The sequence below is a fragment of the Phalacrocorax aristotelis genome, chromosome 11, assembly GCF_949628215.1.
Source record: "Phalacrocorax aristotelis chromosome 11, bGulAri2.1, whole genome shotgun sequence".
Classification (NCBI taxonomy): Eukaryota; Metazoa; Chordata; class Aves; order Suliformes; family Phalacrocoracidae; genus Phalacrocorax; species Phalacrocorax aristotelis.
This window is the reverse complement of record NC_134286.1, coordinates 3,583,137-3,608,038: the sequence shown is the minus strand read 5'-3', so window position 1 is coordinate 3,608,038 and position 24,902 is coordinate 3,583,137. Positions and strand designations below refer to the sequence as shown.

The window sequence follows — 24,902 nt, the reverse complement described above, 5'->3', positions numbered from 1 at the left end:
TGTCTTAGACATCACAAAGGAGAGAGATATTTCATATATGGGATAAAAAGTCTTCATAAGTATTACAGTGATTTAAAAATTCTTCTTGATAACTTGTTGGCTTGAATGAAAGCCTGAGGTAAAAAGGATGCACGAACAGAAAATTGTTGGCATGTATTTACAATTCTTACCAAGAAAATAGTTGTTTAGATATTTGTTGTCAGAAAAGTATAACATACCGGGTATGAAATGGTATTAAAGTCTATGTGGGAAGTACATCAAAGTAATTCTTCTAGTAATTAAACTTTCATATACTCCATTATTCTGCTTAACTAAAATGTTATTTCTATAAAGTTTTTTCTCCCTACAGGTAATATGTACTAGAGACAGCCCTATTTATTTAACTTGACACAGTACTTCAAAACCTACAATAATCTGTTGTTTGCTAGGATTATAACCAGATTTTACTATTTCTATTTGCATACATAGGCTCAACTGCTTGAACACCGTGACTCACTCCATTGGTAGGTGAGTACCGTCTTTCTTCCTACATCTTGTTTGTGGTTTTTGGCAAGTATTTTCAAAAGCAAATGCCTGATGTATAACTAAGTGGCCAAATCTTCAGACGTAGTGGTTTGAAATCCATACTGCATTAGGGAGTATTCAGTAGTTTTGACTGTCATATTACTGGCTTGGAATATTATATAGCTACCACCTTTTCTACTGAAGCTCAAAAATGTAACCTGTGTTCATTTAATTTCTTTGACATTAGCTACTGAAGAAAGGGAATGTATCAGATTGAATAGTTAATCCAGGGACTGGTTTATGTTTTTGATAATGCAACTTGTTCTGCAGTGGCTATGGACAGGTTACAACACGCCTATAATTATATATCATATAAACACATTACAGCAGTAGTTTCTATAGGCACAGTTCCAGGAACAATCTGGGTTTGTTCTAAATAACAAATATAACACCATTGCAAAGTGTGGGAAACAACACGTAACATCCAGTAAAACACTGATGCTGGTAGGACTGTCGTTTGGCTGTTACGCACAAAAGAATACAAGAAAAAATTAATTACTTGGAGATTGTTAGGAAGGGGTTGGAGGTAACTGTTTTGCCAAATTAGTAGTCTTGAAGATAAGACCAAGTTCACTAGAAGATTCCTTCCTGTCACTGTTTGGCAAGAATATATGAAAGGGAGGTTGATCATCAGCTGTTCTTTAAAATAATTGAAAAAGCCTTTTTTTTTTTTTTTTTTGAAAAGCACCTCCTTCCCACCAGTCACTATTCTGTGCCTAACTGCCAGCTGCTGAACTAGTTGTTGTTTCAAGTATATCAAAGGGGATGATGGACATGTATGTATAATATGCAGAAGCGTTGTTGGTTGGTTACGTGGACCAAGCTGGGAGACACTTGCAGCTCTTTGTGACTGTGTTCCTTCTTTTATTCTGAGAGTGAATTTTCTCTTGGAATTCAGACGTTAGCTTATGTTATATCTCTGCATTCAAAAACAACAACAAAAAAAATGATGGTTTCTTCAAATGATTCTTCTTTGTTACTGTTTTTATCCTTATGAAATCTGGTTGGAACATAACGGATACCTTTCTTTTCCAAGAACTCTTCACAATAGTCTAAGAAGGATTTCCTAACCGGTAATAAGAATATCACTGGTGGGTTTTGTGCTTGTTGGAAGTGGCTCACTGGAAAACAAACATACAAAACCTCACAACAACAGAAATACACTTCAAATAACCAGCTATTACAGAGGCTGTAACCAAGTGACAATACTCAAGGAAAAGAATGTATCATCCCGTCCGCTTTATCATAACAGGAACAGCACTTGTCACTTGTGGCTGTAGTTTAAGTGTAGCTCTAGTGGACTGTGCTAACCCTTTTCTGAGCCATATGGCTCAGGAAGAGCTTGAAAGCTTCCAGCATGGTGTCAGTGCTTGATTGCCCATAAAGCCACTTAAGGGCAGATACAAAACCTGCAGTAGGAACTACTGAGGTCCATCGACTCATCCTTTCTTTTTCCACCCCATGTATTACAAAATCTGCACTTTTGCTTTTTAGAACACGAATTATGGGAAAACTGATCAAATGTATTAATTTACTTCCCTGTATTTTTTTTATTGTTGTACTGTTTTACTGAAAATATCTGAGGGATAAGGTTTAAGACATCCATTTATTAAAGGAGAGTTTATTTTATAATTACTGTACTATAGAAGAAAGGAATGTATATATCTAATCCAGTTTCCTATGCAGGAAAGGGAAATGGTATAAAAATTGGACAAGTCAAGATTCTTATTCTGGGTCTGCAGCTACAATATGATGCTTTGGGATGAATCATTTAACATCCCTTTGCTTAGTCTGGCTCCTGTAATATGGTAGAAAATGACAATTTTTCATGAATGTGTACTGACTAAAAAGAAAAAAATTATTTTACATCTTTATAAGGATATATAGAGGCAATACAATGGCAGAGTATAGTCTTTGTTTTGTTTAATGAGTAGGAACTGTGGGATTCTTTGCAAAGTTTCCCTTTAAAGAAAGAAATTTTTCAGAATAAGTTCTAAGAAAATATTTTGGACAGTACTTACAGTCTAGAACACCTTGGCTATAACAACTTTTAGAAACATTGGGCATGTGATCTTGGCTTGCTCTCACAACAACTTTGGTGATGATGCTTATCATCCTTATTACTATTATTATTTTTATATAGCTGATTAAATGTCATAACACTTGGAAATTAATGTTCTATTTAATTACAATAGAAGGACAGCTGTTAGGTGTAGCGATGACTGACTTTGAAGTTTAACTCCACCCTACAAAGCACCTTCTTCCTGATTTATACCCATAATTCTCTCTGAAAAATGCTTGCACAAGATGGATGTGTATTGCCATCCATTCAAAACAACACCAAAGTTACAAATCAAAACTCTTTGAATCTGAGTCACAGTGAAATTGCCTAGTCAGTTATCTTTCCCAATGCAGTGGGCTAAGATGATTCTGAAATACTTATATTTCTGCTCTAGTCTACAATGAAAGTTACATAGCATGGTCCATTCTAGTGTTATCAGATTATAAACATTTAAATTATGAAACTAAATTACATCAAAATATTTCATTAAAATTAGCCAGACCACTTATGTGCTGTATTAGTTTATTTTGTAAATTTTCTGTATTTTCTATATAAAAACTTTTGGGGTGATTTCTGCAAGCTCACTTTCCCTTTGTGCTATATTTTGCTCAGCCATCAGCCCAATCAGTAGTGACGAAGCCACTTCAAATTCGAGTTTTTAAATTTTGTTAATATTTTAAGGATCTCAGAACCAGGTAACTTCCATAAACCATAATACAAAGCTGCTCTGAATGACAGTAAGTAAGGTGCAGGACATAAAAGGTAAAGCATAATTTGTAAAGTTTAGGAAAAAAGTTGAAGATTCTCAACATTGTATTTTATTGTTTGTCTTCAAATGCTACACAAACAGTGTGAAAACTGTCATAATTACAATGATGATGTAAGTTTGAGTTACTGTATAAGACTCTCTTAGCACACACATGACATTTGGAGGTAATGAACTCAGCATTCTGCAACAAACTCTCAATTCATGTGAAAGAATTTATAAAAGTAATCATGGCACCATGCTGACCTTTATTTTCTATATCAAAGTTTTCAATATTAAATATGAAATGAAATGTCATCCTCGCTCCCATTTTGAAGACAGCAAGTTGGAATAAAGCACTTCGCACTAATACGGCGATGGGCTCTTGCTGGTTTTTTATAACAAATGATGATAGTTCCTGGTGTTACAGTCCCTTGTAGGTGGCTCCCAGCAAAGGGAAGTGTTGCTCCCAGTGAAGGGAAGGGTCATTCCCAGCAAAGGGAAGGATCACTCCCAGCAGGAAGGTAACATCACCTGTAACCAGATAACCTATCCCCATGCAATCAGTTCCCAAACAGCCTGTCTGGCTTGAGGGAGGTTCATAACTCCTTGAGCAAACCCCAGCAGCTTCCAGGCTACATGCAGAGTTTTGGGGATTCTTCTAAGTAGTTTTGCAACCCCTGACTAACTGTGAATGAGTGTGCTTGGTTTGCCCAAAGAGTGATAGCCTACCAAGACAGCTGCTTTCTCCTTTCGGTACTCTTCTGGCTATTTCTAGAGAGTCTCCATTTTGTTTTGTTTTGTGTGGTTTGGTTTTTCTTTTTAAAGCAGATATTTCATTGAGATTAACAACTTTGTAATCTTACATTCTTTAACTTGTGAAAGGGAAAGGAAATAGCATTTTTCTCTCTGTTTCACCATAAACAGTTCTAGAAATAACAGTCTTAAGTGGCAGCAAGGGAAATTTAAGCTAAACTTGAGGAAAATACTCTGATGACAGCAGTTAAGCACTGGAATAGATTGTCTACAGAGGTTATGTTGTTGCTAGAAAGAGACCAACAAACTTTAAGAAGCATTTAGGTATAGCTGATCCTGCCTTGGCAAAAGCAAATGTTTGAATGATCTGTCAAGGTCCACCTTCCTTTGTCGCTGAATCAAGAAAAGAAACAAAGTGTGCCTCAATCCTCTTCAGCCTCAGCAGAGGCTGACTTAATTTTCTTTCCTTTCCTTGTCAAGGCAGAATTTATGACCCTGATATGCTTTTACTCTGTTGGTTTATTGGTTTATTACCTATTTGGTTTGTGTGGCTTGGAGAAGCAGGTTTTGCAACTGTATGCAGCAAAGATAATCATGGTGCTTTGTAGTTCTCTTTCACTTTTCTTCTAAGACTGACAAAGGATCTTTACAATATGAATGAAATTATAACAGTCATTCTTACAGGCTTGAACTGTCATATCCATAAAAAATATACTCACATATGTAAGTCCACACAGAAATGTAACAGGAACAGAGACAAGTTTTGCATCCTCAAAATCCTGTCCCTCAAAACTGATTAGTTGGGAGGGAAAAAAACCAAACTGTTGGCTCTAGGAAGCTATACTGCATTTTTCCCTTAAAGTCTATGTCACAGGCAAATTCAGAGCTTGCCGTTACAACTCTGGAATTCCTACCTGGTAAGCCAGGACAGTTCTTCCAGGTGGAAAGAGGTTTAATTCACTGGGATGGGGGAATGGCAGTTAAGCTCATTTGACAGAGAGCGCTCTCTCATGTCCGAAATTCTAGAATGAAATTCTTTGCATGTGTTTATGCATTCGGTGAAATCAGAGGTCTTTGTACTGTGTTTACTGAACAGCTTTGATGAGATATAAATACCAGCACATTCTGGTAAGTTTCTAACAAACAGAATGGTCTGCTCAATCCCAATATGGTCCTGTGTTAGAGCAGATTGGATAGTACACTTCAACGATGGGAAATGCATTTCAATTTTATCCAATGGCGTGTACGGTTTATAAATTTAGATATGTTGTGGGTGTATAGGAGCTGATTGTATAGCATTATTCATTATGTGCCTTATATCAACTTTTGGCTCCCGTTCTGTTCAATGATTGCACATTAGCATTCTTCTTGATCTTTGGTGCGCGAAGCTTCCCGCAGAACTGGTTTGAACCAGTCACTCCTGCTTAAAGAATATGCTTTCTTCTGCTCCTGTCGTTAGAAAAACTTATTATTGATAGTTGATGATTTTCCAGTACTCTTCCCAGTTCATAAAACTACAGACTGGATGCTCAGGGACCAGTCATATCTCTGAAACAGCATGGTAGGTGGGAGAGATAGGGGACTGATGGATCATTTATGAAAGGCTCCTGATGATTACCTTCTACTTTGGCCACAGGTAGAAGGTTCTTCTGTGTCTTTCTGGCTGATCGGTTGGCTTATCAGCTGATTTGCAATTAAAATAATAAGGCAGTTATTAAGGCAAGAGTTCTGGAAGCGATAGTCTAAATTGCACTGACCACAGAACTAGTAGTTTGTGAAGCAGTAGCTTGTGGGGGAGAACACAGTTATTCTCCCTCTTCACTCTCACTGTCTGCAAAGCACATCCCTCTTTCTACTACGCTGAGTTTAGTTTAGCCACATGCTCTTTGGTGTAGAATGCTTTCATTCCACTTCGTGGATAATCTTCCTTAGAGACAGAGAAGTTGGGCTGCTGAGAATGGGGGAACATCTTTTCTGATGCAGTTAAGATGATCATTATTATTATGGCTATGAGGTGAGAATTTTATCAGTAGCTTTAATGGCTGATAAGAATAGCTGATAAATGAACAAAGGCAGACATAGTAGAGACCATGCACTCAGACAAAGACCTAGTGTCTGAAACTTACCACCTCCTACTTATCCTTCTGTTTTTACTTTAGGAAAAAAAATCAATATTCTAATTTTAAAATAATAAATCTTGTTCTTCAGATGGTATAAATTAGCATGGAAGACCAGAATCTCCCTTGCAAAGGAAGTAAAATTTCTCAGGTTGATTGCCTTCAATAGCCTCTCAAGTAAGGACTGCCCTCATTACTGGTATTACAAAATATCTTATGTTGCCTTTAAGACTTTATGAAAACAGAGTAGTCTTAAACCAGACTCCTTTAAGTTTTAAAGCCCTTTTAATTTGGCTTAAAGCCTGTACCTGTTTATGACTGAAGATTCTAGCTTGTTCCCTGGTCTAACAGCAACAGAAAGTGTGGAACTGACTGCACTGAAAAATATTCTAAGATACTTGTATCAATTCATGTAGGTCACTGACTGAAGTGACTAAATGTGAGTGAAGATGTTGCTACTAACGTCAGCTGCCTTAAGCTTTGGGCCACGCACACCCCTTTGGATACGTAGTCGCTTCTTTCAGTGCTGTTCAGCATGCCAGTATTGAAGGAACAACCTGACACTTCATCCAACAGACATCGCTTAACACGTGGTTAATAAATTGCCTGTGTAGCAGATAAATTGATATGGGAAAGTTATGTCTTTCTGAATAGTGAAAATGCACTTCAGGCAGAATGGAATGACTGTTTCACACAATACATTCTAGAAGCTGTTAATTTTAGAGAAGCTTGTACGAAGGGCTTATGTTATTCCATTGTTACAGGACAAAAGAAACTGAGTGTTAAAGCAGATTCTTCAGACCTTAACTAATGCAGCAATATTACATATCACGCATAGGCTTGTTTAATGTGTGTGCGTGTAGGTATGCTTGCTTTTTAGTACATGTACTTCTGACAAGTTATGCAAGTAAAGACTTTTCTTGACAAATATATTAATGCACAAATGAAAATTGTTGTAAAAGAACAAGCACGTGTGAACCAGACAGCAGAAAGCAGAGCGGGAAAGCTGAAGTATGACCTATCTGTGAATAAGTTAAAGTAGAAAACAGAATCTGGTAATACCCAAACGCATCTCTGTAAAATGGAAAAATGTTTGAGGAAAAGTAAATAACCTGATATAAACATAAAAGCACCACCTAAGGTAGATTGAAATCACAGCATGAATTTTTTGTATCGTGCACATGTAAACTCATGTACCTATGTAAATCACCAGTATTCCCACCACAGGGAACCTCTTCAGAGTCTACTTGCTTAGAATAACCAATATCCAGAAATGACAGGAAACTACTAATTTGTTAAACTTCTTTAAATGAAGAAAGAGAAGGCAGCTGGTGAAAGCCAAGACTCTCTAATCTTTCACTGCTCGATGGACTTTGTTCTTACTCTGTAGCCTTACATGGAATATGTGTGTAAAACGACCTACCTTGGAGGAAGGTGTAAAGTATAACATCATTCATATGATGATAGGTTGTTTTAAAACATCATTTACAACCCAGCTAAATGTGGTTGTCTAGAAGGAGGTGTTTGGGGAAGGTTGCACTTACAGAATTAAAATTGTCATTATTTTGTAGGACCTCTTTGAATCTCTGATCCGGAAGGAAATTTACAGAAGTCAAGACAAGAGTAATCCCCTTGAGAGGTTAAAACTAGAAGATGCTCTCTGCGTCAGAGTTACAGTACTTACCAAAGTGGTGAGTTGTATGTTACCCTACCGTGAACCCACACGGTGCCTGAAATATTGTTAAAATCAAAGAAGTTTGACAGTCCAGTATGATCTTTCAAATTCTGAAGCTAGTGCTCCTCTCAGAGAGTTAGAAGTAGAAGCAGCTCTGCTAGCTGACAGCACAGGAGAACAGCATTCTCTGTCAGGAATGCGGGGTTCGCTTGCCTGATGCACATTTCTGACGCACCGATCATTAATTTTTCCTCTTTCAGCTTTCATTGTCACAGGCTCGTACTGTACGTAAATAAGGGTGAGATACTGAAGTTAGAAAGAGTTACAGGATTAATGTTTGTGCTTCCTAAAGCCCATTCTGAACACTGGGTGCATTTTACTGGCTCGGGGCAGTGAGTAAAACTACTAGTGCTAGCAGTAGTGCCTAGTAAAACTACTAGCAGCATGGCATAGGGTTACCTCTGCCTTGGCACAATTAGTTCTGGTATTCTGGTTTGGGTAGAGGGGCAGAACAGATTGGCCAGCTGCTACATTTGCAGTTGGTATGAGTAAAGCAAGTCTGAGAATAGACAGGTAGTGGAACTGGGTCAAAACAAAATGCCTTCCTCAAGAAAGCCCAGCAGTTGTGGTTTTGAAATGCAATCTTTCTAATCATGAAATGAAAATTAAAATACACACGTAAGTGAAATGTTTTGATTTTTACTTTTTTCCAACTTTAAATATAAATAAAGAGTAGTTATAAAACTAAGCATAACAACACACACAGTCCCTATCAGCACAAAAATCTTACTTTTTGAAGAATACAGATAAGTTAAAACTCATCAGGTGTCTTGTGGGCTTAAAAAAAAAATAAAGAAAGAAATGTTGCCCTTCAGTGAACTCCAATACACACCACAAATCATACAACACAATCAGAAAACCAAATATTTATTGCTTTACATAAGGCTCATATCTGAATTCTTTCTTGTGCTAGATAAAGTCTTTACTGCAAAAAGGTTTTAAAAGATAACAAAAACTTTTATGCTTAAATGGGTTATAAAAGCCATAAAGCCTTCCATGAAATGAAAGCGCTCATAAACAACATATCAAGTCCTACTTAAAAGAAGTGTTTCATGTTGTTTACGCTGCCAAGTTGCTGATCGTGCATAAAGTTGTTCCCTTAATAATGAGCTGGTTCAAGGAACGCCCATCATCCAAAAATGTGTTACCTTGTAGGAGATCTACATTTTAATCGGCTGATGAAACAGATGTGGGAGGATTGCCATGAGCTCTGTTTCTGAAATCAGAGAGAAGCAACTACAGATCTATTGCGGGGGGGGCGGGGGGAAGCCATGAAGTTGGTTTCTCGCTTTCTACCTGACCAGTAAGAGACAAATTAGAAATGTAAGCTTCCTCAGAAAAGAAATGCCCAATTCAAGGGCTCAAATGGAATAATATTTTTAAATGAAATTCTGCACAATGTTGTACTTCAGCAAAAACAATTGTTTGCTAAATTCATCCGTGACCTGGAAACGTTTCCATGTTACATAAAGACAAAACAGCATGAACTCTGTACTCACAGAAATAGTTGCAATTTCAGGTATAAATTAGAGGAATATAAGAAAATTTAGGTGACTCCAAGGGAGAGGAACTGCGGGGGTGGGGAACCCCTAAATTTCATGACAGAAAGGTAGGTCTTATAACCCCTAACTGTTTAAACATATTTAACCAAATAATAGGGTATAAAAGAGGCTACATAGGTCACAGTATGGAGACCACGTATTTCAGTTAGCTTCTTGGGGTACTAGAACAGTGTGGCCACAGCAGCGCGGAGCAGGTTAAATTGACCCTATTCCAGTTTCTGTGACCAGATTGCCTGAGCTATTTAGACATTATGTTTTAATCTATGTGTAGCTATGACACACATTGACCAAAGAACTCTATTAATTACACTTCTTATTTTAAATGCCTATCATCCTTCATACTTGGCCATACAAATTTTATAGCAGTTGAATAATGTGGAGCTGAAATTAAGTATATCTTAAACCATTCCTCCTTCTTGCTAGGTTAGTGGGTGGAAAAATAGCCTATAAAATCTATAGTTTATTTTATTTACAAATGTTAAGAACTTATTCCCTTGCTTTTAGTAGTTTTGTCCAATTTTAAATTTTTTAGACAAATTCTAAACACTTCTCTGTGTGATTTGCTTAATGATTGCAGATTTTCTTTAAAGACAGACCAGCTGTTTCTATGACACATTTTTAGTCAAGTACAAGTAAAAGCAAAGATAAATAAGCACCCAAATCCCTGTCTTGCTCTCCCTAAAAATCCAAGGTACCAACATTTATAAGTATGTCACAATCGCAGCTGCTTTATCTCCTTTAATAAGGAGGACTGTTCCTTAGGCAGTCTGTCCAGGAGAGGGAAATGCAAATTGCTGCTTTGGAATGGAACTCATTTCCTGCTCTTTGGTCATAATGAATGTGATGTCTTGCCTTGGCGTGAAACTTAAAAGTACCTAGCTCCTCAGATCGGCTGTTCCTTACTGTGTTCCACATGACTGCAGGCCCTTTTCCTTTATCAGTTTTCTTAGAGCATCACTGAACTATAAATTAGAACTGGCAGCGTAATATAGATAACACTGACAGCTGCTCAGAGGACTTTTGCAGGATCATGAAGACAGGAAAGTTTAGCACCCTCTTTTGCTATTTATTTTGTACTAAGCCTTATCATTGGACAGAATTCTGTATTTAGCATACAATGGTATATTCTTAAGTTATTTTTTGCAGTCGATATTTGGTAAATGATGACTGGTATGGTTCCATTAAAATGAGGCATTCGCTCTTTAGCATGCTGAATAAGGGCTTTAATGGATAGGAGGAAAGTTGCTCAACGTGTTTTTGTTTGATCACCGACCTCATGCATAGTATTAATTATCTGAAACAAAGTAAATTGACTGTTTAATAACCTCAACAATTCAAACAGGAAAATGGTTAGAACAAAAGAGTGACTTCTGCTTAAGGGTAAGGACAGTACTGTATTATTTCGCTTCATAGAATGAAACACAATCTTTTGAGCTTTGAGTTTTGTTGAAGATACTGATGGCCGTCACAAAAACAGGGTCCTTATAAAACAAAGTCATTTTATTCTGTTTTGTCACTCCGTGTACTGTTGTTATACTACAATACAAAGATAATTTTTCCCCTCAGCTGGTGTGGCTAAAGTAGGAGGAGTGTATTCGCATGTTCCTTGACAATTTTAGGTTATAAATCATCCTAGCTATTAATCATTAGATGCAATTTTTAACTTTACATGTTTTTGGTATATTCCAAGGATTTTTATTTCTTTTTGAAATGTATAAACTTCAACTGATCTCACAAGTTATAACAAGAAACATATTAATGGGATAAGAGAGCTCTGCTTCAAACTTGCAATAGTCACTTTATGGTCTGACCATTAGTTAATGCCAGCATGGTAAATGATAGTCTTTAAAACATACCCTAAACCCTGTTTAACCCTTTCTGCTTGCTGAACTTTCTGACCACTGAACACTGTAATGTATGAAGGCAATTAAAATTCTGGAATAAGGTAAGAAGCATTGCGGACCCAATCTTGCTAGCTATTTATTGCAAGATACCTTGTTAAAATACATTTCTAAATAAAATAATACAGCAGATGAAAAGTCATTGTGGATGAGTATACAGTAATGCTTATATGGAACATATGAAATGGGCTCTGAGCAGCCTGGTACTGCTCTATTGCCAGGTGGTCGTGACAGGTAACTCCAAGAAAACATCAGCTTAGTGGCAGTCAAAAAAAGCAAATCCAACATTAGAAGCTATGAGGAAAATAACAGAGGACAAAAAAATAAACATCATCGCATCATTGTATAAAGCCATGATTCTTCCACATCTGGCATACTGTGCAGTGATCTGTTAGAACTGGAGAAGGGTCATGAACAGGCATTAATAACCTACGGCATGGAATAACATCTCAGTGAAGAAGGTTGAATACGACTGGTTTCTTCTAGCCTAGAAGAGAGAGAACTTAATGGAGAAGTGATGAAATTGGACAGAAGAACTAGGGCCTGTTGAAATAGGAGTCAGAACCAAAAGGAGGTTCTTCTTGCAGCAATAGCGGATCTGCTGAAGTTCTGGAGGGCTTTGTGGCTGCAAGTTTACATCAGTTCAGGGCATGTACTGAGCAAGGCCGTGTACGTGAGATCGGAGGTTACTGGTGGAAAAAACACATCCTTATGAAATACCCAGAGTTGAAAATGGTTGGTGAGTGGGAGAGTGGCAAGAGAGAAATGCTTCACTGGCTTGTCCTCTTCAGACCCTTTTTGGAATATGCTGATGGTTCTTTAGCATCTGCTACTGCTTGAGACCTCTTGATTAAAATGTAAATAGCCAACTAGTGCTGTCCTAAAACATCAAGGTATTTCCTAAGAGTGCTTTTTTTTTTTTTCTTGTGGGAAATAAGAGTATGTTGTGACTGCAGAAGTACAAACGAGAAGGGCAGTACAAAGAACCACCTGTCATCCCTTCTCTCAGTATTCTCTAACCTGAAATTGCTGTGGAAATGTGGCAGATGGGGCTCCAGGTGCCACAGAGCCAGTGCTCCCTCTATACTAGCCAGGATTTCGTTTTTCCCCCGTCAGACCTGTGCTCAATACTCCTGTGTTGTCTCCCCTTCCCCACTTCCCTAGCAGCTCCCCTGTAACGGCCTCTACCCCAGTGTGTGTTTGCACGACAGGTACACGCAAATGTATGCGTGTTCAAGCAGGAGATCTGTGATCCTGGTGTTCTGGAGGTTTCTGTATGCAGAGCATCTGTAGTTGTTTAATGAAAGAGAGGAATTAGAGGACAGAAGATACTCTGCATCCAGGTAAGCCCTATTTTACTACGCAGTGCACCTGCTTTGCAGTCAAAGATCAAATTTTTGTTTTCCCAGGTGTCAGGCTGTCACCTGTGTTTGCAAAAGAGTAGATTTAAAGTCATTGCTTAGAAGCATTTCCGTTCTTCACCCTCTGCCCGACCAGCCACTTCTCCATCCTTATTCATATTATAATCAGGCTGATTTATTTCTTCCATCCAATTCATTCTGTCTCTGTACTTCCAGTAAAGTATTACTCTGCATTCTGCCTGATGACAAATATTACATACATATCCATACAGGATTAAGGGAAAAAAGGCAGCTGAGAAGCAAAAGCTTTAGAAAAAAACTAAGACAACATTCAAATCAGAAAGTGGTTTGCTCGTAGTTTCATAAAAGGCAAGGTCATGAAGTCTGACCTGCATAAAATAGGCTGTGAGCACCACCATGTAATCTTTGCCATAAACATAACTTCTGATCAAACAGAGCTGGTCTTTTAAGAAAGCAATGACCTCTTTGCGGTTTAGACAGTGAGTTCTAGACACTTGCCATCTTGTCTGAAAGTACCTTGCTGCTTCTTTATATGCAATTAATGGTGTGAAGCTGTTGCTGGTTAAACAAGAGCTCTGTGGCCAGGTTGTCCTGGCCATCTGGAGCGAGGAGAGAGGTGCCTTCCTGCCTAGATTGCTTTCTCTGCCAAGCGTCACACTATCGGCACAGTCTGATCCAGGTAGCCCACGGTTACGAGGTTAATAGGAACAAAGTGGCCGCACTGGGCTGTCCGGATCAGTGTTTGCAGATGGGCACCTTCCACCAAACCTCAAGTGCATTATGGCTCTTCCTTCAAAGGGAGGATTAGAAAACCAAAGCCTCTCCTTATAAGCTAGTTCTGACTTTCCCTTCAATCTCTAAAGCTTTCCTTTCAGCTGAAAGCAGATTTTTATCTCTGCCTCATCAAGTTGCTTATGGGGTGCAGCTGCCTGCCAGTTTCCTGGCTCCTTAACCCTCTTCCCGAACCCCTTCAGTCAGTTTCCGAACCCCATGTGACAAATAGTTTCAAGACTTCATGTGTAGACACAAGAATACAACACTTTTTGTTGTGGTTTCCCAAGTGAGTATTTTTCTCTCTGATTTTATATCAAAACACAGTTTTATTGCTCCTAGCCACAGCTGTCCCAGCAAGAGCTCACACTGATCAGGCAGAGAATGTGGTATCGTTCTTGGGTTTGGATGTATATAAAACTTTGGTCACATTAAAATTCAAGTGCTTTGTTTGAGGCTCTTTTCATTAACTGGTACAGATCACCATGCATATATTACATACTGTTACTATTTATGACTCCAATAATCCTTGCCGCATCTACAAAGTTTTCTGGAAATTATTTGGTATTTCCATTACAATAGGATGACTTATGGCTTGCTTTCTGCTGACCCTTGTAAGAAATCTCCCAACACTCGTCATTGAAGAGGGCAGCATCCTGCATGCTCGTGAGATTCCTGAGCTGGCTAACCAACAGCGTTTTCTGTATTTTCAATGACAGCACTTCTTTTCCCCCCCCAAGGAGTATTACTGTAGTTTCTGTAGTTTCCTCCTGAAGCATAGAACAGTTTCTTATGGTTTGTGTAAAACAGAGACTGGGCTGTTGTAACCATATTTTATTGCTGTGCAAGAGACTGTCTTTTTAAAATTTTTTTTGTGAGAAGCCATCAATAGCTTTTCTGAGCTGGTGAACAAAGAGTGAGGTTTTAAGAGAACACAGGTTTTCTTTGCATATAGTTCTTTGAAACCAGTGGGATAGAACTTACCTCAAATGCTTTTTATATACACTTATATGTAAACTAGATGTCAGATTGGGTTTACTGCCTGAAGGAAAAGTGAAACTTTTTATATTTGATGAGCATGACTCCAGATGTCACAGCACCTTCAAATGCTGCATTGTTGTAGGACCTCATCCTAAAATCCATACCTTCCCCGCTGCCTGTTGAACAGATTTGGAAAGCGCTTTTTAATTTCTGAATCAGAGCTTTCAGTGAAGGGCCATTGTAACGCCACGAAGAACAGCACAGCCAGTGTTGCTCCATGACATCAAAGGTGTTTTGCCATAACACGGTACTACAGAAAACACTTTTTGTTCTGTGTGACTGTACCATGTAACCTGAAAGCATATAAGTATGTAGGGGAAACAAATTGACAAAATTAAGAATCTAAGGTTTATTAAGGGTAATATTTATTACACAAGAGTCTACAATTATGTTATTGCTACATTACCTTGCAGAACAAAGTTAAGTTCTGAGTTAGGGCTTGCCTGATGCAGGCAAAGGAACCCAGACCAAAATATGCTGGATTGAGAAATTAACTGGAGTTCATGTTCTCTATGGAGTGAGATTTTGGTTAAGTAACTTAACTCCCTCCATCACAGCTAAGCGCTGTATGGCAGCCCAGCCGCCAACGGTCAGTCTGGTTACCTACGGTTGCCCATCCTCTGCGCTGCAGGAACGCACACGTTTAGAAAACTGCTGCTACAGGCAGAGCTTTTTGGCATGGGGGAGAAGGTGATGTCTCCTGCAGACACAAAGGTTCATAACCTCCTGCAAAAAGTGTTTGAGGCATTTAACTGAGTAACAGATAGGTATGTACATACGCTCCCCCTACACACGTTGTAAATAGACTAATAGCAAAGGGCTTTATTTAAGAGCATTGTCCTTTATTTTTCTCTACTTTTTCCATTAGTGAGAGCTTTTGACGGCGCTCTATCACAAGCCCGGACCGGAGGGCGGTGTCTGCTCCTGGCAGAAGTGCTTCGCCACGGCCGGGCCCGAAGGGGAGAGAAAGATGCATCTGCTACAAACCAAGCCTGGGGCCTGCGTCCCGAGGTCCGGGGGGCTCCCGGCGCGGCCCCGCGCCCTGCCAGCGGCGGGCCCGCTCCCGGCTGGCTGCCCGCCCGCGGCGGGGGCGGCGGCCGTGGGGCTCAGCCACCCCGAGGTGTGTCCTGCCCTAGGCGCGGCCCGCTCGCAGGTACTAATCGCCGCCCAGCCCCGGCTCCTTTCTGCATTTGCCGCCCCGCTCCCCCCGGAGCCGGCGCAGCCGGAGCGCGGCCGGGATGCAGGGGGGCCAGCAGCAGCTGCAGCCCCCCACGCTGCCCCCGCACCTCCAGCAGCAGCACCAGCAGCACCACTACTACCGCCGCCAGCAGCACTACAGCACGCTGCCCGCCGCCCGGCGGCCCCTCTCCTGCCCGGAGCCGCTGCCCCGGCCGCTGCCCTGCCGGGAGCCGCCGCCCTGCCCGGCGCCGCTGCCCCGGCCGCTGCCTTGCTGGGAGCCGCCGCCCTGCCCGGACCCCCCTCCGCCACCGCCGCCGTGCCCCCCGCCGTGCCGAGAGCCACCGCCCTGCCCGGAGCCGCTGCCCCGGCCCCTGCCCTGCTTCGAGCCCGCGCCCCACCACCAGCAGCAGCAGGAAAGCAGCGTGCCGTTCGACCGGGTGCGGACCTACGGCCCCGGCTGCCGGCGGGTGAGCACGTCCTGCTCCTCCCGGGCGGCCTCGCCGCTGGAGTGCTCGCACGGTTACCAGCAAGTCATCTCTGGCTGCGACCCGCCGCAACAGGTACGGCGGGAGGCGCCGCCGGGTCTCCTGCCCGCCTCCCCTCCGCCTCGCGGCCCTGCCCGCGGCGCTGCCCCGCTCCCTCCCGGGCTAAGGCGGCGTCGAAGGCAAAGGCCGCCCCGGGGTGCAAAAGCGGCACCGGGCCGTCAGCCAGAGGCCCTGGTGCCGGCGGGCAGCCTGCGGCTCTGCTCCTGCCCGGTGGAGAGATGGGTCGGGTCGGGACGGGCTCCGCGGCGGTGCGCAGAGCCCCGGCCCGCGGCCCTTCACCGCCCGCCCGCCTGCCTGTGCCCGTGCCCGGGAGGTTTCCCTTTGAAAAAGTCGTTTTACCTCAAGTCGAGCGGGGAGACCCGTCCGTCCCCCTGACGGGCTTCAGCAACGCCCGCCCGGGAGCAAACACAGCTCTTCCCTCTCGGCCCGGCCGGGGCTGCTCACACCGCCCCGCCGCTGCCCCTCATGAGGGGCCCGGCCAGGCCGCCCGCCGCGGGCCGCCGACAGCGGAACGAATGGTCATTACACCGCCCCGGGGCTGTCCCTTCGGCGGCGGCCGCGCTGCCGAACTCGTAACTTTACCCCCCCCCCCCTTGCCGTGGCGGGTGGGTTGGCAGCCCGCAGGAGGGAGGGCGGCCCGCCGCGGGGCAGGGCAGTGCGGGAGGGAGCTCTCCTTCCACATGGGCAGCTACCGCCATAACCCCCGCCTCAGCCGAGCGGGGAAAGCCTCCTACCTCAGTACCCCTTTTAATGTAGGAATCGTGAAACGAATTTCCCTTCAAACGTCTCCGTTTCATTTGATTTTGACTGGATCGGTCAAACCTCTCTTCGTTTCCTATTTGGCAACCGCAATTTGCAATTTTTTCCCCAAACGTTAAATACCTCATTCTATTGCAGTATTTTTGCCTGTTTTGTCAATGGAACAGTAAAACTCCAGTGGGAGCGCGAGCCAGGCGCTGCCGCTTCCCCACCGGTGGGACGTACGCAAAACCACTCTCCTGCTTACCTGGTGCTGCTCCTATAAATATAATATAAGGTGTGCGTGTTTAATAGTTCTAAATCGGTGATGCTGTTTACACGTGTGCGATAGCAGGAAGGGAAGTCGCAGAGTTCATTTAGCTTTGCTTGAAAAGCCTTTGCAATGTAGTTCAGCAGGTTGGCTGCCGTGTGTGGATTCTGGGAATGGCTTGAAGGAACTGATGGAATTTAATGTAACTTTTTAACATCTCTGATTAACATCTTAGCTCAATCTTAAAAACAGAACTAGAAACCAATGACTTAAGAACAGCCTTGACTAGAAAACAGAAAAGGAGATAAGAATTTATTTTTAAACCATTTTTTTCTCTTACACTTCGGACTGTCATTAACATCAAGCAGGGTTGGTATCGTCAATATAGGAATGTTAGTTTTGAGTTGAACTCTTATGTAGTTTTCTTTCCTGTGGTGTAAAAATAATTAATGGTGAAAAAGAATAGAGATTAAGACCAAAATGAACTCTGATCTCCTTTCAAAGCCAGACTTGCACAGTTTGAGGGCTGCCTTCCTCTGCAGGGTGGCTTCCAAGCGTTCTGGACCGTGAGCTGCTTCGCTGGCGGTGTTACATGGCTTGGGAATGACAGGCACGTTCCCGCTGTACCAAAGCTGTTAATCCCTCTTTTGCAAGATGTGGGGCAGGAGTGTAAACACCAGTCTCTCACCTCCCAGATAAGTGATCTGCGCAACTAGGCTAGATGATAGTCTGAATTGAGTTCAATTAATTACATATTCATTAGAATAAATACTTCAGTCCCAGGCTTCCCCTACTCAGATAAGTACGTGAACAATTTGATTATAGGCTCAAACGCTGTCTTTGCTCTACGAAGTATGTTTGATTTTCAACATCTGTTTTAGTCACTGAATCCATTAAGTTGTGCTGATGAAATAATTTCTTGCTAAAGTGTTTTGCTGGATTTGACTTAAAAGACAAAAGAGGGTGTAGTTCAAATCAGGCTTTGTGTTGTGGGTTGCAGTTTTAATGGTGGAGAGGGAAGGTGCTTAATAAGGATTATTAGGAAGTTATTAAAGAAGAAAATGGTAACAAACAAGGAAGTCAGCTGGGAGTGGACAGAAATTGCATGCTTGGTGCTGAATGGGAGTTGTCAGAAGTGCTGGGAAGAGTGTAGGAAGTTTCTAAGGAGTTGCAAGGTGGAGAAGTACAGATCTTGTTTTGGTTCAGTTGCCGTTTGAGCAGATCACGCATAGCTGCATAAACTGAATAACGTAATGATATCTAACTTGCATAGGTGTGTTAACACTAGAATTTTCAGTTAGTGGCAGCCTAGAGCTGTAGTTTAAGCTTCTTACTGTTGATAAGGCAAAGGGCTACCTTTGCGCAATATTTTACTTCTGCAGAGCTTTTGTAGATAAATGATAAAAAACCCCTACATCATTGTTGGTACACTGTCTTATTACGTAGTTGCAGGCTTGGTGTGTTCTGTTGTGTGTTTGTGCATTTTTAACAAGCTAGAGGGAGGGAAAATTTGAAACAGGTGTGTGCATATACTATACGTGATCTTATTTTTTTTTATAGATTGGGATTCAGTCTTCTTTTTTAGTCTAGCTTTGTTTTATCCTTGATGTAGAAGCCAAATGCTACTCGCCGCCATGGCAAGCTTCATCTGGAGTAATCCATGGCAAATTTTGCTCTCACCTGCTTGATGTAAAGGAAGAATATTGTTTAGAATAAATTCTCTTCCATTGTGGCTTACACATATGAACCCTTTCACTGTGGTAATGAAAAAACACTATATGAAATGGCACACACAAGAGGTCTGCTGTCAGTGCAGAGGCAAAATCCTGAAAGCCTTTGTAGGAGTTTTCTATCCGTGTGAGGAATCTCGTGAGTAAGACCCTTTCATGGCTGGTCTGGGTTTTGTGAAGTGCTCAGGGCTTTTGCCTCCCGCTGTGAAAATGGTATAATGTTAACCAGTTTGTAAGGTTACTCTGTATTGTTTGAAACAGCCCTCAGACCTCGCTTGCCATTTCCGTATTTCAGCTGCCAAACGTAACTCTCAAATGCTGGTTAGATGACTGGATTGTTTGTAATGAACAAGACAATATGTTATGGATAAAAGGTTTGTTTAGATTAAATTCTCATCTTAATCTCTGGTTTGTCTGAAGTGAAGGGAAACCTGTTGAAATAAAAGTTAGTGTACTGATTAGCTTTTCATAAAATTTGCACACAGAAACTGGATAAATCAAATGCTTACTTTAAAATCTTATTTCAAGATCTTAAAGACTAGCTAACACTGTCAGGATGATTTTTGCATATGCTGTTTGAAGCTGTCCTTATAAACATAGACCTGGAACCACTGATCAGAAACCCCAAACCTGGTCACCCTGCTGAAATCCACAACAGCACTGGGCTCTCCCCGTTACGATCCCACCCTTCCCTTCCTTCTCCCAGTTACAAAAAGTTGCATCTCCGAAGCCATGTAGGAGATAAGAGAGTAGCCTGAGCTGTGCCCCTTGGGAATGATGGAAAACCTGTAATAACCCGAGGTCGCCTTCCATCACAGCGTCCCTCCTACAGCACGCCCGCCCTGCCGAGGGAACAGCTCGGAGGCCCTGGGGAAGGCATCTCCTTGTGCAGAGCAAGGAACGGCCTTTGGGTAGTTCGGGCTGGTGCAGAGTCACAGGCTTTCTGGTCGCCTCCCTGCCTGTGCGGGTCCAGCCTGCCTGGCTGGTATGGGAGGGAGGGCAGGCAAATCCGTGTTTCTGATGGGGCGAGGGAAACGCATCTGCATCAAAGTTCTGCGGAAATGAAAGAGTTTGGGTAGCTTAAAAATAAGCATAATTTTATCCAAGCAAAACATTCTTAGATTCTATATTATATTCCACATATGATTAGACTGTTCTTTTGAATTTTATAAAAGTATATTTCAACTGAAAATGGTCTAGACTTCTGAGTTCTGAACGTACTCCTCTGAGAACACATAGGTAACTAGATAAAATATTTTTACACGTTATCCTCTCTAAAGTAGACAGTGTGAGTTCCATATTCCACGGCCCTGTGGCAGCGTGATTTAGTTCAGGTGGGTTTGTCCAACTTTCCAGTAAACTGAAAAACGTGCTTTTAATTTCGTGCACAATGCACATCTTGCTTTCCTGTGCCGCACAATGGTAGTCAACTCTGAATTTGAACAATTACTGCTCTCCCGTGGTACTCATATTGTAGCACCAGAGTGCTCCGGGACAGACAGCCAGTGCTGCCAGGCTCAGCCCGGAGCTGCCTCGCCTGGGTCGGAGGAGGCCCTGGGAGTCAGGGGTGTGCCTGCTGTGAAACTGGCGAGGAGGAAATAGCAGTGGACATTCATTTTTTTTAAGTATTTAACATTTAGTTCAAATTCTGTCAGTGTCAGAGCAATGTAGGAGTTGGGCTGTATGTTCTAGACCTCCATATTGTCTCTTTGGTGTTACATCCTGATACAGAGAGTTCTGTTGGTGTTGGTGGGTTCCCTTCCCTGACGGACCTACCTCAAGTGCACAGTGTGTGGGGGGAGGAGGAGGAAGCAGCTTTCAAAGTTTTCTGCAGCAGTCATGATTTTGAGATTTCTTAATTACTATGATTGCTGCTAAAACAGTTTCTTTTCTACCTTGATTTCTTTTCGTGCTGCTGTTATGATTCACTCTTGGGAGATTTGGAAAACCGCTTCAGGCTTCGTAAACGTACGCAACAGTTCACAGCTGGAAATCTGACCTACTTCAGAGCTGTTCTTAGCCAGTTAACAATGTCTCCGAGACTGAACTGCAGCAATATAAGCTTCCCAAGCACTGCCCACGGGTTAAGGGAAGAAATGATTTGTTATGAAAATTGGAAATTTGTGTTGTGAGAAAGACTAAATAGTATGCTGTGAATTAACAAATTGCCGAATTCTTAGATTAGGTTCTGTGGGAATGTTGCTTACTTGGGTAAAGAACTGGACGTAGGGACTTCAAGCTGTGTGTAGTTTGTTATAACTGGTCGTGGTCCACAAAATGGAAGGCAGTGTCTGGAATTGTTTGTAGACAAAGCTGGGGAAAAAAAGTGGAAGAATCTATCTGAAAATGAACAAAACTGCAGCCACTTATGGCTTCTCTAATTTAAAAAGGCCTATTTAGTTTTTCATTCAAGAATGTGCAAATGTGCCACATGGGCATCTTCTTCATAGGTGTCAATTATGGAGTTTTTTGAAATATTTGCCACCGCTTGCCGCATTGGATAGTCACCTGATGTGGTTGTCAGCAGTTCCTCTGCACCTTTCGTTTTGGTGTTTAAGCAAAATAGACATTTTTTTCTCTTGGTGAAACAAGAAGTTGTTTAGCTGTACATCCATTTACACCAGCTGACCTTGATATGTAACATGAAAGACCACCGTGAGTGAAAGACCGTGCCTGTGGCACAGGGACGTGTGGTCCTTGCAGACCTAGTCCAGTGTGTCAGCTTTGGTTTGTTTCCTGTTCTGTTGGCACTTACAGAAAACAGGGATTAATTCCCTCAGAGCTGCAAAGAGGCGATTGAGAAAAAACCACCTTTTAAAACTGAGAGTCTGGGTTGCGTACTGCCGCGCTGTATGCGGGTTGTTTCCTTCGGGGTGGAAAGGCCCTGGCTTTAAAACACTTCCAGGTGAGTTCACCCAGTGGATCTCAACATGTTTATAGCTGATGACCATATTCAGATTAAATTGGGAATCCATGTAAGCCTGAGCTCTAAGAATTAAAAGGTTTTAGAGATGGAAGTCCAGTAATCGCTGAAACATTATTTTTTTCCTTGCAGGGTACTCTTCGAAGGATTATTATCGAGAATGCTGATCAGGTAGGAAAACTGTTGAGTGCTTGAGTTCTGCTTGCGTAACTCTTCCTCCCTAATTATCCTGATTCGGTAAAGTGCTCAGCTGTCTCCATCAGGGGATGTTAAATATTTTGGAATCATGTGGCTCTTACTTCTAATTGTGAGAGATGAAATTATTAGGGATTGAAAATACTACAGGATCGTCAGTCAGGCTTCCCACCTCTCCGCAGTTCAGTCTCTGTTAATAAGCTTCAACAGTATCGCTAATGGAAATGAATTTCCAACTGTTTCTGCTGTGCGTATTTCAAATGATGTCTCGCTGGAAGAGTTGTCACTGTGTTTCCAAATGGACGTATAACGCAAATGTTCCTATCTTAAAGACCTGCCTCTTAAGTGATTGTGTCTTCAAATTACATTTTTTTAGTCAAAATTACCCTAATTCTGAATTTGCTGTTTGACAACGTTTATGAATGTTTTTCTTAAAATGTTTTACAGGAACAGTTATCCCCATTTCTTAGAGGGGCGAATTTCTGTCCTGGAAATAATGTCATCTATGAAAAGACAATAAGAAAATATGAGCTATTAAATCCCCAACAAGTAAGTCGGTTGTTTATATTACCTCTTGCAAAAGAAAATTGAGATGGTAGCAGAAAAGTAATGTTCCTGGGTTGGTTTTGGTTCTTTCTGGTTGGGAACTACTGCCAACATGAGAACTGCTGTGTTGAGGTATAGGACACATTCTCAAAGTAAATGAAACAATTTCTGTAAGCAAGGAGAGCAGAAGTTGGAATGTTTGCTGTATTTTTAGTAAGAATTTATTACTTCAGGCTAATAATGAAAACTGCTGTTGTATCTCCAGCACTGTCAATCTTTGAATACTGACTGAGAATTAGTTTCTTTCAGTAGCTCCACAGCAGAATAACCAATACAAATTTTTACACGTTAAAAGGCAAATTTTAGCACTTCTTTTATTTTTTTTTTCCTCTCTCTTTTGTGAAAAAATGTATTTGGTGAAGCTGTCTGAAATTTTATCTTAGAATTGGTGTTTTGTCAATAGCAAAAATCCTTTTTTATTGCTCTGAAATAGTTATTTTCAACAGGAAAAATGTTGAAATTAAAACTGTTTCAGAGTGATTATTCTTATCTGTTTGGGTTGGTTGTTGGTTTGGTTTTTTTGGTTCTGTTTTGTGTGTTTATTTTTTTAACTGAAGTTTTCATTCCATTCCTGATTTTCAATAGATAAAGTAGGTGTGATATCCACACCCTAAAGTGGAAAGCAAAAGAATTTGAGCTAATGATGAATAATAGCTTCTTTCTTCCCATTGAAGAATAAAGTGTGGAGTCTAGTCCTGGAAACCATATCCTGCTTCTGTTTTTTTGTTACCCAGGGAATATCTAGATTTGTGGCATATCAGGAGTGTAGTTTTGAAGAAAATTTCCCAGTCTCCTACTGCACAGCACTCTTCGATTAGTGCTGCACCGTGGTCTTGGACCATGCAGGCTACATGCCTTTTAGATGAAATCAAAATCTGTTGAAAGAGTGCATTCGAAACCCAATGTGAAACCCCAGATCCGTAGAATGTCAGTGTTGGGTCCTCACTCTGCTCCTCTTGTGCCGCTGCAGAATGCGATGTACTGCAGCCTCCGTGTTCTGATTTTGGTGCAGAATCAGATATTATTTTAAGCTTTTAAATGTAACTGCACTGTGAATTTTAAATCAAAATTACCCAGAGCCTAGGATGGGCATGTATACACTTCTACATAGAATACAAAATATCTATTTTTGGAAGGAAACTTGTAGAAGTCACAATCTAGAGAAACAATTAAGTTTGCTGAAATCAGTAACTTCCAGTGTTTTGTCTGGAACGTAAACTAGTTTTGAGTTTATTGTTTTGGTGGGTGGTTTTATGAGTAGCACTTTTCTTGATTTAAAAAGAAGACGCGTGTCCCTTATATATTGTACACTCTGAATCTGGAATTGCTGAAAGCATTTTTAGAGGAAAATGTCTCGAGCCTTTTCCTGTACTAAATTTTTTTCTAACTGAAATGGTGAAACCTCAGTTTAACTGGAGCTCTTTTTATCTCTAAAATACTTAACGGAACAGGATATGCACATGTTTAAAATTAAATAACAGAGGTCCCTGTGGCCTATGTTAAGAGTAACACCATAATAAAACATGCAACTCAGTTAGGAAAGGTGTATTTTCTGTGCTTTTTGTTTGCTGCTCCTCAAATTTGGGAATTCCAGCCTTGAAGTATGAAAGTGTGAGCCAAACTCATCCAATTAGGGAAAAAAAAAGCAATCTTATTTATTAGGATTATTAAAATATCTGAAACTGCCATCAGTCTCTCCATGCAAAACCACATTTCTTTCAGTTATATATTCATACTAAGCTTCTGTCTCATTAAGACGTGTCCAGCAGCTTAAGAAAGTTCACTCGTTTCCAGGAGAAACAGTATCAGTTTTCCCGCCAGTGTCAGAGTCCCCAGCAAGCCGACCAGTGCCATGTTGTCCAGCCCTGCCAGCACGCTGAGCCGGCCCAAGTCACTCACCAGTGCCAGCAGACACAGACCGGTAGCCCCTGTGAAATAATTCCAGTCTCTGTGAGCGATGACTGCAGAGGAAATACCGTGAGGAGGGTGACAGTTCAAACCTGTGAACCGGTAAGAATCGTTTGCTGAATGTTCTACTGTTCATGAGGTATTTTTGTTTTGTACGCAGAGTACAGAACT

General features: G+C 41.4%; 1 protein-coding gene and 2 long non-coding RNA genes across 7 annotated transcripts in view; 2 read left to right on the top strand and 1 right to left on the bottom strand.

Moving 5' to 3' along the window:
* Nucleotides 1-8,023, top strand: part of LOC142063203 (uncharacterized) — a 13,764-nt gene extending 5,741 nt beyond the window's left edge. The window contains exons 3-4 of the long non-coding RNA XR_012662692.1: nt 469-507; nt 7,816-8,023. This is a non-coding gene — a long non-coding RNA (uncharacterized LOC142063203). The remainder of the gene's footprint in view (nt 1-468; nt 508-7,815) is intronic.
* Nucleotides 1-16,927, bottom strand: part of LOC142063202 (uncharacterized) — a 19,813-nt gene extending 2,886 nt beyond the window's left edge. For 2 of the 4 annotated variants that reach the window (XR_012662688.1, XR_012662690.1), the window contains exon 1: nt 16,700-16,927. This is a non-coding gene — a long non-coding RNA (uncharacterized LOC142063202). Of the gene's footprint in view, nt 1-7,928; nt 8,202-14,097; nt 14,366-16,699 lie in introns of all 4 variants that reach the window. The other 2 variants (XR_012662689.1, XR_012662691.1) reach the window with 2 other exon arrangements.
* The window catches only part of POF1B (POF1B actin binding protein), a 21,550-nt gene continuing 12,420 nt past the window's right edge, over nt 15,773-24,902 (top strand). The window contains exons 1-4 of one of the 2 annotated variants that reach the window (XM_075106650.1): nt 15,773-16,375; nt 22,155-22,193; nt 22,665-22,766; nt 24,645-24,833. In XM_075106650.1, the coding sequence (XP_074962751.1) occupies nt 15,875-16,375; nt 22,155-22,193; nt 22,665-22,766; nt 24,645-24,833 (831 nt within the window). In that variant the 5' untranslated portion in view covers nt 15,773-15,874. Of the gene's footprint in view, nt 16,376-22,154; nt 22,194-22,664; nt 22,767-24,617; nt 24,834-24,902 lie in introns of both variants that reach the window. The other variant, XM_075106649.1, reaches the window with a different exon arrangement.